Source organism: Fusarium mangiferae (genome assembly GCF_900044065.1).
Source record: "Fusarium mangiferae strain MRC7560 genome assembly, contig: FMAN_scaffold008, whole genome shotgun sequence".
NCBI classification, from domain to species: Eukaryota; Fungi; Ascomycota; class Sordariomycetes; order Hypocreales; family Nectriaceae; genus Fusarium; species Fusarium mangiferae.
Window position 1 is genome coordinate 1,512,162 of NW_024573928.1, and position 12,286 is coordinate 1,524,447.

The 12,286-nt window shown below is 51.0% G+C and overlaps 3 protein-coding genes across 3 annotated transcripts; 2 read left to right on the plus strand and 1 right to left on the minus strand.

Moving 5' to 3' along the window:
* Positions 1 to 370: 370 nt before the first annotated feature.
* FMAN_11448 (putative chitin synthase D) lies at positions 371 to 2,792 on the plus strand (the record flags this gene model as incomplete). Its single annotated transcript, XM_041834260.1, has 3 exons — positions 371 to 403; positions 462 to 628; positions 689 to 2,792. 3 exons carry the CDS (start codon positions 371 to 373, stop codon positions 2,790 to 2,792), a joined length of 2,304 nt encoding a protein of 767 aa, XP_041684542.1.
* A 2,212-nt stretch (positions 2,793 to 5,004) lies between these two features.
* On the plus strand, positions 5,005 to 7,799 carry FMAN_11449 (putative heat shock protein Hsp88; the record flags this gene model as incomplete). The annotated part of the gene is made up of 6 exons (XM_041834261.1): positions 5,005 to 5,017; positions 5,147 to 5,208; positions 5,358 to 5,389; positions 5,498 to 6,929; positions 7,164 to 7,463; positions 7,518 to 7,799. 6 exons carry the CDS (start codon positions 5,005 to 5,007, stop codon positions 7,797 to 7,799), a joined length of 2,121 nt encoding a protein of 706 aa, XP_041684543.1.
* An 816-nt stretch (positions 7,800 to 8,615) lies between these two features.
* Positions 8,616 to 11,974, minus strand: FMAN_11450 (putative FUN12-general translation factor eIF2 homolog; the record flags this gene model as incomplete). The annotated part of the gene is made up of 4 exons (XM_041834262.1): positions 8,616 to 8,862; positions 8,916 to 10,876; positions 10,931 to 11,425; positions 11,507 to 11,974. The coding sequence occupies 4 exons, from the start codon at positions 11,972 to 11,974 to the stop codon at positions 8,616 to 8,618; spliced, it is 3,171 nt and encodes a 1,056-aa protein (XP_041684544.1).
* Between the last annotated feature and the right edge of the window lie 312 nt (positions 11,975 to 12,286).

Sequence of the window (12,286 nt, forward strand, 5' to 3'; positions counted from 1 at the left end):
CGAAGGCAGTTTCCTCTGATAGTCATGGTACTTGCTCTCCTTCAATTTCATTCCTAATCGTTTTTTGGCTTGTGTCACCAAGCTTGACTCATCTGAGCCTCGCAATATTCTGCGGGCACCCGCCGGGAGTTTACCTCAAGGCAGTGCCTCCAATCTAAGAGACGGCCCCTTTCTGAGCACTGCCCCGTGCTTCTTTGACTCCTGTCTCACATGGTCACTGTCCAGCACGGCTTCCAGCACACGAATCTTTGGGGAGTGGTCGCCGTGCGCCAGGTCGAGTTTACGAACTGTTTCCATCTGTTTCACTGACACTGTCTCTCCGTTGCCTGCCGACTTCTGTCAAACGAGGAGGTAATGCCGCTCTGCAATCATGGCCCTACTGAAGGACTGGCCGTTGCAAAACGTGAGTTGGCATTCTGCGGTGTTTTTCTCCGTCATGTGCACTAACTTGATCATTCCAGGTTATATACACCAGTATAGTCGGCATCGTGCTTTTGATGGCATGCCTCGAGTGGTTTCTCTGGCTGGCAGCGTTCGTCTATTGTCTCGTCAAAGTCTTTCAGAAGGCAGAACATTGGTCCATTAATGTCTTATGCATCATTGTTGGCACTGCCTTTGTTCTCCTCCGGTAAGCTGTGCCCCGTCCCGTAACATAATACAACATGGCCTTAGCTAATATCAAATCTAGGGTCATATTCCTCCCAATCATGGTGGTGACGCTGCCACTTCCGGATACTGTTACAAAGTTGTGGCCGAAAGAGATGGTTTCTTTTCTCCAGTGGTTTGCATTCTGGGCCTTCGCGATCCTCCTGACAGTGCCATGGTTGTTCTGTATCTACCAAGTCGTGACAAATCAACTCGGTCGAACGAAGCGTATGAAACAGGTGCTCGATGATGTTACTGCGCCAAAGGTCGTCATAGTCATGCCTTGTTACAGAGAGGAACCTGAGGTTCTCCTCAAAGCTGTCAACTCAGTTGTCGAATGCGATTMCCCMCCCGCCTGTATCCATGTTTTCTTGTCCTTCGACGGGGAGGAGGAGGACGAACTGTACCTCAGCACTATCGATAAGCTTGGTGTGTCCATGAAGATGGAGACATACCCCACGAGTATTGATGTCACATATCGGTCTGCACGTGTAACCATTTCACGTTTTGAGCATGGAGGAAAACGCCACTGCCAGAAAGTAACCTTCAAGCTCATCGACCGAGTGTACGAGGAGTATCTCAAGCGGAACGACAATCTATTCATTCTGTTTATCGACTCCGACTGTATCCTAGACAATGTATGCCTACAAAACTTTGTCTACGACATGGAGCTCAGCCCTGGCAATTCTAGAGACATGCTGGCTATGACAGGCGTCATTACATCGACGACGAAAAAACATAGCATCATTACCCTGCTACAAGACATGGAATACATACATGGACAGTTGTTTGAACGAACCGTCGAATCTGGCTGTGGTTCTGTCACTTGTCTCCCGGGAGCGTTGACGATGCTGCGCTTCTCAGCTTTTCGAAGAATGGCCAAATATTATTTTGTAGACAAAACAGAGCACTGTGAAGACCTGTTCGATTTTGCTAAGTGTCACTTGGGAGAAGATCGCTGGTTAACCCATCTATTCATGATTGGAGCCAGGAAGCGGTACCAGATCCAGATGTGCACATCGGCCTTTTGCAAAACCGAAGCTGTGCAAACATATCGGTCCCTGGTTAAGCAGCGGCGCCGATGGTTTCTGGGCTTCATCACAAACGAGGTCTGTATGTTGACGGACTGGCGCCTGTGGAAGCGCTACCCCGTTCTCATATTGGTCCGTTTTATGCAGAATACCATCCGAACAACAGCATTACTATTCTTCATCATGGTTTTGGCCCTGATAACTACAGTCAAGAAAGTGGACGACCTTCCTGTGGGGTTTATTGCTGTTTCCCTGGGGCTGAATTGGCTGCTGATGCTGTATTTTGGAGCCAAGCTCCGGCGATTCAAAATCTGGCTCTACCCCCTCATGTTTATTCTTAATCCGTTCTACAACTGGTTGTATATGGTTTACGGTATATTCACAGCAGGGCAGCGAACTTGGGGTGGGCCACGAGCCGATGCGGCGGCGGCAGACGCTCACACGACAGCAAGAGAAGCAGTGGAACAAGCTGAGAAACAGGGAGACGAACTAAACGTGGTCCCCGAGACGTTTAAAGTGGCACACGAAGCACGTAGGGCTGCCTCGAACCGTAAGTCGACCGCAACCACCGAACTCGGACGAACTCGAAGCGTGGTGCGACCACCAGACAAGATTGATGGCAAGTTCTCGGCACGTCAAAAGACAGCATCGGGAACATATGCTCATCCAGATGAGATCGATACCAGCACAGAGGATATTGAAATGGGGAAAGCAACATCCCACGTATTTTCGAAGCCTCAAGAGTGTGCGGATCTCGGAGTTGGAACACAGGGAAGAATGAAGCTCCTGATGGATGAGGAAAACATTCGAAAGTATGAGATCGCACAACAAATACAGGACCGATCTTCCCAAGTGAGGGATTTGGAGGGCATCCAGTCTAGCCACGGCTTCTCGGCTTCACCTATGAGGCGTGCTGAAATTTCGGGAGATATGACCACTTCCCGAAATCCCATCGAATACAATCAGGTCGCCCAAGATGAGCCAGTTGAATCTCGTCGTCGAAATTCTACGGAGAGAAGCATTGGTACCAGCCTTGACGGGGAACAAACAAGGCTTGGATCAAACATGTCGTTTGCTAGTCGAATGACGAGAGGGAGGCTGAAGAAGAGCCGTTAGAATAAGGCGAATGGTTATACCCGAATCAAGCCAGTGTTTATATTGCTTAGGTTGAGCCAGTTGCTTGTGTGGTTCATCATTCTCAGACTATACATACCTATATAAAAAGTGAAGCTATCTCGAACAACGAACAGCAGGTTTTGCGTTGGATGGCTGTCAATCCAAACATGGTGAAGCCCACATCTACCCCGCAATTCTGGAGCTGCATGGGCCACCATGACAGCACAAGAGAGATGAAGATAGTGAAGGTCAGGCAGGTCGTTCGTCGACCGGGGTCGAATGCTCCAAGTGACCCTGTCACTTACTATGCACAACTAACTTCGGATACAGTATGGACGGGGTAGGGCGAAAGCAAACGGAATAGCCTCACTGACATGTGGCGTCCTGATGTATATGCAATTTCAACAACTGTCACCAGCATGAGGTTACTCCTGTTAATTCATGGACAAATTGTCGGTTCGGTGTGCCGGGGAAACAAATGAGGGTTTGTCGGTGAGTTAGTCCAGGCCATTCCAGTCGATCACCTGAAAATTCATTTCCAAGTTGGCGGAGCACAAGAGTGAAAAGTGCATGATATTAGTTTCGAACAGCTTGGCACGGTTTGTTTGGCTGTGTCAAGATCATGCAAATGTTGTCTTTAGTCACACCCGGAGGTTGGCCCCGGTTTAAGGTGGTGGTATGTATTATTGAGCTCGACCAAAATAGGTACCTAGTCTCGAAATTTCTTCAATATTCTTGATGGAGATATTCTTGTGTCGTCAGTTTGGGGTTAGGAGTGCGCTGGGATTCAATGTGATGGAATAGTCAAGTTTGCCATGTTGAATACCTGACTAGACTAAAGGAGCTTAGGTAGGTAGCGAGGAATTAATCCATGGATGGAAAACTTCCATATTATTACTTGCTGCTTGCTTTATCGTTATCAGAGGCTCCCACCCGTTTAGAGGGGTTTTCTGTACTGTTTGTGCCCCTCCATTAACAAAGCTTCCATGTTTGTGTCTGCCTTGTCTTTGAAATGGTGGAATAGCGGGGGAGGGGCATGACAACTCAATTTGTACTTGCTGAGGTGTACTTTGTCCTGATAAGACAACAGGGGAAGGGGGAGGGGGGGAGGCATTCACCATCTTTGCTTGCTTCATCCAAGCTAGGGGAGGAAAGAAAACTCAAGACCTTGACCCTGAGTGATAAAAATGCTTAGGTATATCTAGTCTAAACTTAGAGGACTCTTTACTAAGTTTATTTGACATCCTCTATTAAGGTCCAGCCAGTGTTTTCTTGCTCCCTGAGGCCAAGGCTCGAGTCAAGGCCTTGGTATCACTCACTACCTTAGTACTTACTTACCTACTACCTAGGTCCGAGTACATTAGTAGTTGCTGTGATGTATCATACCATGTATGTAATGTCGTGGCTGATGCTGGTGCCTTGCGTTTCCTCTATTGTGGAGATTCCGTATCTGCTTTAAATCCCTGATATCCACTGTAAGGCAATTTGATTGCGTACAGGAGCTGTTGGATCTGGTGACAGAATCGCACAGAAATCTATCGTCGTTTCTAGGGTCTGCTAAGTCTAGTCGACTGTTCAACGTGACCACAAACGAGATATTGCGCTGGTTTATCCTCACCAGATAGATCTATCAAGGCTATAAAAAGTCGAAGAACATCTCTTTCGGAAGACATTTCTAAACTCTTTTGAAAAAACGAAACTTCGCATCTTCTAGAAACAGCTTAAAGAAAAGAATCGAATCGCGAAAGGCTTTCAAGTAGTGTATACTTGGTTTACATCATCGCTCTGACTGCAGGTCCGCCACATCGTACATCGACCCGCAGGTACTGGATACAGTGCACTTCCCTGTAGCTACTGAACCATTGAAAATTTCAGTACAGTGCAGCCTGTTGAACGGGATCCCCCATTCGCTGCCCCTCCACCAAAAAAAAAAAAATTGACCCAGCGCCAGCGGACCAGGCCAGGCCATAAACAACCGCCGCCCAACCAAACCAACCTTACCTTAGCCATTCATACCCTACCGACCTTTACTCTTCCCCTCCATACTCTTTCTATCTTATCCATTCTCACGATCCTCCCTCTATCTCCCGCCTTTTTGTGATCGCTTTCCTTCTTCTCTTTTGAGCTTACCCGCGCATCGCTCAACTTTACATCCCCCTTCCTCTTTCTACTTTAATACCGTGTCTCGGGGCAAACCCCACCCGTCGAAATCATGAGTGTCGTTGGTAAGTGATGCCCTCCGAGTACTCACTTTTTTTTTCCTGCTGGCGGTGCTCGGCCAATCGCTATTCCTCACAAGGAACAACCCAACTTTGAACAACACCAAAACTGACTGATGGCTTTCCTTTGTATAGGAATCGATTTCGGAACCCTCAAGACTGTCATCGCCGTTGCTCGAAACCGCGGTGTCGATGTTGTGCGTAAACCCTCATAACGCCCCCGCCATCCATCCCAGTCGACTGCCCTGCCCCTCCATACCTTCTTCCTCGTCGCTCCTACACTGCTCAGGGGATTGATGGACAACTGTAAGGGCTCCCCATAACTGACTTCGTTTGTCTTGTACAGGTCACCAATGAAGTTTCAAACCGAGCAACTCCGTATGTTTATACCTCTTGTTTGACCCCGTTGCTTGTCGCGTGCGGTCAAATAACCCCCCACCACATTCCTTTATCAGACACATATATCCTGACAATTCTATTCCCAAGTTCCCTAGTAGGATTCGGACCCAAGTCTCGTTACCTCGGAGAGGCCGCCAAGACCCAGGAAATCTCCAACCTCAAGAACACTGTCAGCTCCCTCAAGCGTCTTGCTGGCCGACAATTCAACGACCCCGATATTCAGATTGAGCAGCAATATGTGACCGCTCCTCTGGCCGACTGCAATGGCCAGGTCGGTGCTGAAATCAACTACCTGGGCAAGAAGGAGAAGTTCACAGCCACTCAGCTGGTCGCTATGTACTTGAGCAAGATCAAGCAGACCGCTGGAGCCGAGCTCAAGCTGCCTGTTCAAGACGTCTGCCTAAGTGTCCCTCCTTGGTTCACTGATGTCCAGCGCCGTGCTCTTATCGACGCTGCCGAGATTGCTGGACTCCGTGTTCTCCGTCTCATCAACGACGGTACAGCCGCCGCTCTTGGCTGGGGCATCACAAAGCTCGACCTGCCGGCCCCTGAGGAGGCTCCCCGCCGTGTCTGCTTCGTCGATGTCGGCCACAGCAGCTACACTGTCTCCATTGTTGAGTTCAAGAAGGGTGAGCTCGCTGTCAAGGCCACAACCTGGGACAAGGATTTCGGTGGTCGTGACTTCGATCGCGCTTTGGTTGACCACCTCGCCAAGGAGTTCAAGGGCAAATACAAGGTCGACATCATGACCCACGGCCGTGCCCTTGCCCGTACCATCGCCGCCGCTGAGAAGACCAAGAAGATTCTCTCTGCCAACCAACAAGCTCCTGTCAACATTGAGTCTCTCATGAACGACATTGATGCTTCTGCCATGATCACTCGCCAGGAGTTCGAGGCCATGATCGAGCCTCTCCTTGCCCGAACCCACCTTCCCCTTGAGGAGGCCCTTGCCCAGGCTAAGCTCACCAAGGATGATATCGATGTTATCGAGGTCGTTGGTGGTGGTTCTCGTGTCCCCGCTCTTAAGGAGCGCATCCAGGAGTTCTTTGGAAAGCCTCTCTCTTTTACTCTTAACGCCGACGAGGCTCTTGCCCGTGGTTCTGCCTTCAGCTGTGCCATTCTCTCCCCTGTCTTCCGTGTCCGAGACTTCTCCGTCCAGGACATCATCAGCTACCCCATCGAGTTCGCCTGGGAGAAGGCCCCCGATATTCCTGACGAGGACACCAGCCTGACTGTCTTCAACAAGGGCAACGTCATGCCATCGACCAAGATCCTTACCTTCTATCGAAAACAGCCCTTCGATCTCGAGGCCCGATACGCCCAGCCTGAGCTACTCCCCGGCAAGACTAACCCCTGGATTGGCCGTTTCTCTGTCAAGAACGTCAAGGCCGATGGTAAGGACGACTTCATGATTTGCAAACTCAAGGCCCGTGTCAACATCCACGGCGTCCTGAACGTCGAGACTGGTTACTACGTCGAGGAAGAGGAGGTTGAGGAGGAGGTTAACGAGGATCCCGATGTGAGTTTGTCCGAGCCGTTTATGGCGCCCAATGATTCCCCCCATGTCCAAGATCAGGATTCGGCCTCTTCATCGTCCGCATCCGTTGGAGATGATAGCCGAGCATATCCTGCAAAGCGCCCGCGACTCGATGATGATGAAGAAACCGACTCGTCTCGTCCCGCTTTCGCTGTTCCAGAACATTTAGAAGAATCGAATTATGAACCCCGATCGCTAACATTCGTTTCCCAAAAGGCCATGGAGACCGATAAGGATGCCCCCAAGAAGACTCGCAAGGTGAAGAAGCAGGTCCGCAAGGGTGACCTGCCCATCTCCACAGGCAGTGCCTCTCTTGACGACTCCACCAAGGCCAGCCTTCTCGAGAAGGAGGCTGCCATGGTTATGGAGGACAAGCTTGTTGCCGATACCGAGGAGAAGAAGAACGAGCTCGAGGCTTACATCTACGACCTCCGTGCCAAACTGGATGAGCAGTACTCTGAGTTTGCCAGCGAAGAGGAGAAGCAGACCATCAAGGCCAAGCTTGAGGCCACAGAGGTATGTTCACAAGTTCCCTGAAAGCTCGAAGATTCATACTAATAGCAATTCTAGGATTGGCTGTACGAGGAGGGTGATGATACCACAAAGGGTGTGTATGTCGCCAAGATTGACGAGATCCGCGCCATGGCTGGTCCCATTGTCCAGCGTCACTTTGAGAAAGTCGAGGCTGAACGACAAGCCGCTCTGGAGAAAGCCGAGGCCGAACGGGCTGCGAAGAAGGCTGAGGAGGATGCTCGCAAGGCTGCGGAAGCCGAGAAAGCCAATGCAGACCAAGAGATGAAGGATGCCGACGCTCCGCAACAGGAGACCGAGGGCTCTGCCGACCCGCAGTAAATTATAAATTAGGGAGGGAATTTCAACACTGCAGATGCATGCTCGGTTGGCTCTGCGTGTGTGATGCTTGCATGATATGCGATGAGATGAATGACACCTAAAAAGATTACGAATGTTGAAAAACGAAAGGGCACCGGGTTTGGGAGAAGGAGAAATAGAACATGCGATATGGTTGCAACGGCTTTGTTTGTTTTGTTGGAAGAAAGGGGCCCGGATCATCATGACGGATATGTTACCCGAACGTTAGACCTCTTTTTTACACTTTTAAGTTAGTAGTTAGGATCCACACACTCCAGTTTGGTTCAGCTTCTTCCATCACTATTCAAGTGTGTTATCGTGATGAGTTGGAAGCGAGCGTCTGCTGAGAGCATATCGGACTGAATACCTAGCAGGTGTCGTTGATCCAGTTCACACTCGTGACGTAGCAACAGCAAACATGAGATTCAATCATTTCAGCCCTCGTTAGTAAAGAGCCCTACTCTATACGACTACGTTGCCTTGAGAGCTTCCCTTGCCCTTCAATTCACGTCTCTTCAGTCTTTTTTTACTGCCCAAAAATGTAAATCAGCACCGTACACAATTCCTTCAAACAAGCTGATGCAATTTCTTTTCCTATTCTCTTCTTTTTGATATGCATTGTATTTCTCGTACTGTTCTCCCCGCAAAGGGAACTGGCTGCAACCTGATGTCCTGTCAGCATGTTATCGAAACATTGAGTTTCGCCTCCAGGACACGATATAGCCAAGCTCCCGGCGCGATTGATGAGGTAGAAGCTTCACACCACCCATGTTCTTAACTTTTTGTAATCTTGGCTACTTATGAAATGTCGAATAAGGGCTTGAGCTTGATGATAAGCTGCCACTCATCGTTGCTGACCTCCTTTCTGTAGTATTCCTTGAGGGTGTCGATACTGGCTCGAGAGATCAAACTATAAAGGGTCTCGTCTTCTTCCAGATGGCGGCCGTACATGGGCTGGTTGCCACCCATCTCGATCTTGATAGCGACAGAAGGCTCCTTTCGCTTACACACGGGAATTTGCTTGTGCTCTCGCTCAATTGATGTACTATAAGACTGTTAACGGGGGTTCTTGGGGGAGGAGAGGATCTAGAAACATACACTCTGCCCAGTTTGACGATCTCCTTGGCACCGGTTGTAGGGTTATTCCTGACAGCGGCGACAGGACAGTTGATTCGGAGCTGACCCTCAGTGACATCAACGCCAATAACAATGGGATCGTTCTTGTTGAAGACCTTGACGGGCTTCAGTACACAAGGGAAGACAGCAAGCATCTTGGACTCTTCCTTCTTCTTCTCGAGTTGCTCGTCCATATGCTTGGTGAAGGCATCGAACAGATGATAAATAATATCAGCTGTAAAGATCTTGATGCCATTGTCCTCTGCATACTGCTGTGCTTCCTTGTCGACCTTGACATCGAAACAGAGCATGATGGCATACTCTGGTGCCTTCTCCAGCATAACACCGCACTGCAGGACATCACGCTTGTAAACGGGGCCGATACCAACGTTGGCAACAGGAATCTTGCAGTCCTTGAGGAAATCGAGCAGAGCCTCGAGCGAACCAAGAGTCGACGCTTGGACACTGACACCGCGACCAGTTTTCTCGACACGGTTGAAGAGGACAGCAAGATCGGACTCAACCTCATCCTCAATATCGTCTTCGTCGTCATCGGGACCAACAACCATCAGGCGTGAGCCAGCGATGGCACCCTCGAGACCAGGGGCGCTGATCTTGACACCCAGGGCAGCCTTGACCTCCTTATTGTGGACATAGGCGGACTTGAGACGCAATTCCTTCATGGGCGCTGGTGTAAGCAGTGCTCTGATATTTGTCTTGATAGCTCCTTCTGTACCGCACAGCACAATGCGATCACCTTCTCGCAAGATACCGTTGGACAGGACGACATCGATGGTCATACCGAAACCCTCAATAGCCTTGACTTCCAGCACAGTGGCCTGGACCTCAGAGAGATACATGAGAGAGCCAACCATACGCTCTTGAGTGAGCTGGACAATGAGCTTCAACATGTCCGGGACACCCTCGCCAGTGTGTGCCGAAGTGGGCACAAGCGAGACGTACTTTGACATGGACTTGTTCTCGTAGAAGAGCTCGGAGTTGAAACCCTGCTCAGCGAAGGCAATCTTGGTCTTTTCGAGGCGGGTCTCAAATTCGTTGCGGACAGCCTTGCTCTGGAGAGCCAAACTGTCCTGGAAACCGTTGTTGGCAACCTGCTTCCAGCCGTAGAGACGATCGATCTTGTTGAGGGCGACGATGAAAGGAGTCTTGCGCTCTCTCAGCATGCGCATAGACTCAAGTGTCTGGGGCTCGAGACCGTGCATGATATCGACGACCAAAATGGCAATGTTACAGAGCGAAGAACCACGAGATCGGAGGTTAGAGAAGGACTCGTGACCAGGTGTGTCGATGATGAGAAGACCGGGGACCTTGAACTCGAACTTGCCGTCAGGGTTGACAACAGCCGTCTTTTGTCGGATGGCTTCAACAGGGAAGTACGTGGCACCGATCTGTTGTGTAATACCACCAGCTTCACCTTCTTGGACATTAGTTTGACGGACCTTGTCCAGGAGCTTCGTCTTTCCAGTATCGACGTGGCCCAGAATACAGCAAATAGGCGATCGCAGGTTATCCTTGGATCGGGCAGCAAGGGCGGCCTGGTGAGCCTTTTCACGGCGCTCAGCAGCCTCTCGCTTCCGCTTCTCCTCCGCCAATTGTGCAGCTGTGGCAGCCTCATCATCAGAAGACTCCTCCTCGGATTCGTCTCCAGACTCTTCTTCAGCCTTCGCTTCCGATGTGCTGTTGGCCTTTTCGGCCTCATCGTCAGAATCGGCATCCCAGCTGTCCTTGACATCGCCGTCAGAAGCAGCAGCAGCCTCCCAATCATCCTCCACATCACTCTCGGCACCCCTTTTTTCGGCAGCAGCCTTGGCCTCGGCCTCGGCCTTCTCACGGGCAGCCTTCTCTTCAGCTTCCTTCAAAGCCTTCTCAGCTTCTTGTCGAGCTCGCTCAGCAGCTTCTGCAAGAGCCTTCTCCTCATCGATCTGCCTAGGGTTAGCGAATCCTAATCTCTCGGTGTCTTTTATCACAAGGTATACCTTTTGTTGGGCGCGGCCCTTCTTTCTCCTGTTGTCCGCAGGCTTGGACTTCTTCTCACTGGGCTCGCCTGCAGGTCCAACTTGAATACCGGCAGCCAGCATCTGCTGAAGCTTTCGCTCATTTCGGGCCTTCTCTTCCTTTTGGGCCTTTGTGAGATACTTGCCCTCCTTCTTGAGTTGCTCGATTCTCTCCCTCTCCTTCTGTTTCTTGATGGCCTTGGCCTCCTCGCGTCGCTTTTCTTCCTCAGCAGCTAGGCGCTCGTCTTCTTCGGCCTGGGCCTTCGCTTCGGCTTCGGCTTTGGCAGCTTCTTCTCGTTGGCGCTTGAGTTCCTCCTGCTGCTTCTGGAGCAGAGCAAGGTGGGCGGGGAGCTTCTTCTTCTTGCCTCCCGCGGCGGGCTCAGGAGCGGGAGCAGCCTCAACAGGCGCAATCTCCTGCTTCTCCTTCACCTCAGGGGCAGCCTTTGGTGCAGCGCCACCCTTCTTCTTCGCAGCGGCCTATCGCGGGGTCGGGTTGTTAGCAGGCTGTATTTAGGTAGAATAGAACCATGCTATATCCATGGTGTACCTGTAGCGTACCTGCTCCTTCTTTCGCTGCTTCTCACGCTCCTTCTTGAGCTTTTCCTTCTCGGCCTTGGTCAGGATACGGCCACCGTCGGCGGCATCGTCAGCAGCAGCAGCAGCAGCAGGTTCGGGCTTCTTGGCAGCTTGCTTGTTCTGCTTGCCACCCTTGCCCTTCTTCTCGGGTAGAGCAAACTCATCGTCGATGTTGGCCTCGACGGGGGCTTGGGCGGGGGGCTCTTGGGTAGCTGGGGCCTCGGATTCGGGTTCGGGTTCAGGCTCGACGATACCCTTCTTCTTGCGCTTCTCCTTGTTCTTGCGCAGAGTAGCCATCAGGCCACCGGCACCGCCATCATCGTCGTCGTCGTTGGGGTTGGCGTCACCATCGGTACCGTTGGCATTGGCAGGCGGGGCAATACTCTCACCCAGCTCGGCCTCCCAATCGTCCTGCTGGTTCTTCTTGTTTCCCTTCTTCTTGGGCGGCATCTCGGCGGTTGTCTCGTTGGGTGAAACTCGAGATGCAGTCGTCAAGGTTGGCGGGGCTAAACGTTCCTTATTTATGGAATTTTTGGGGGCAACCTAGGTGGAAACAAAATACCAAAGCCCAAAAAAAGATAACGTTACAAAACTGTGCCAGACGAACGAGGCAACCTACTGGCTAAATTTTCGTGGTCTCGGTCACTCTCTCAAGCACGCACGCGCACACACACTATCAAACAAGCAAGGCAGAGAGGATCGAATGCACGCCTAGACTATATGGTCAGGCCAGGTTGAAGCGTGCGAGTAGGTGGGTTGGGC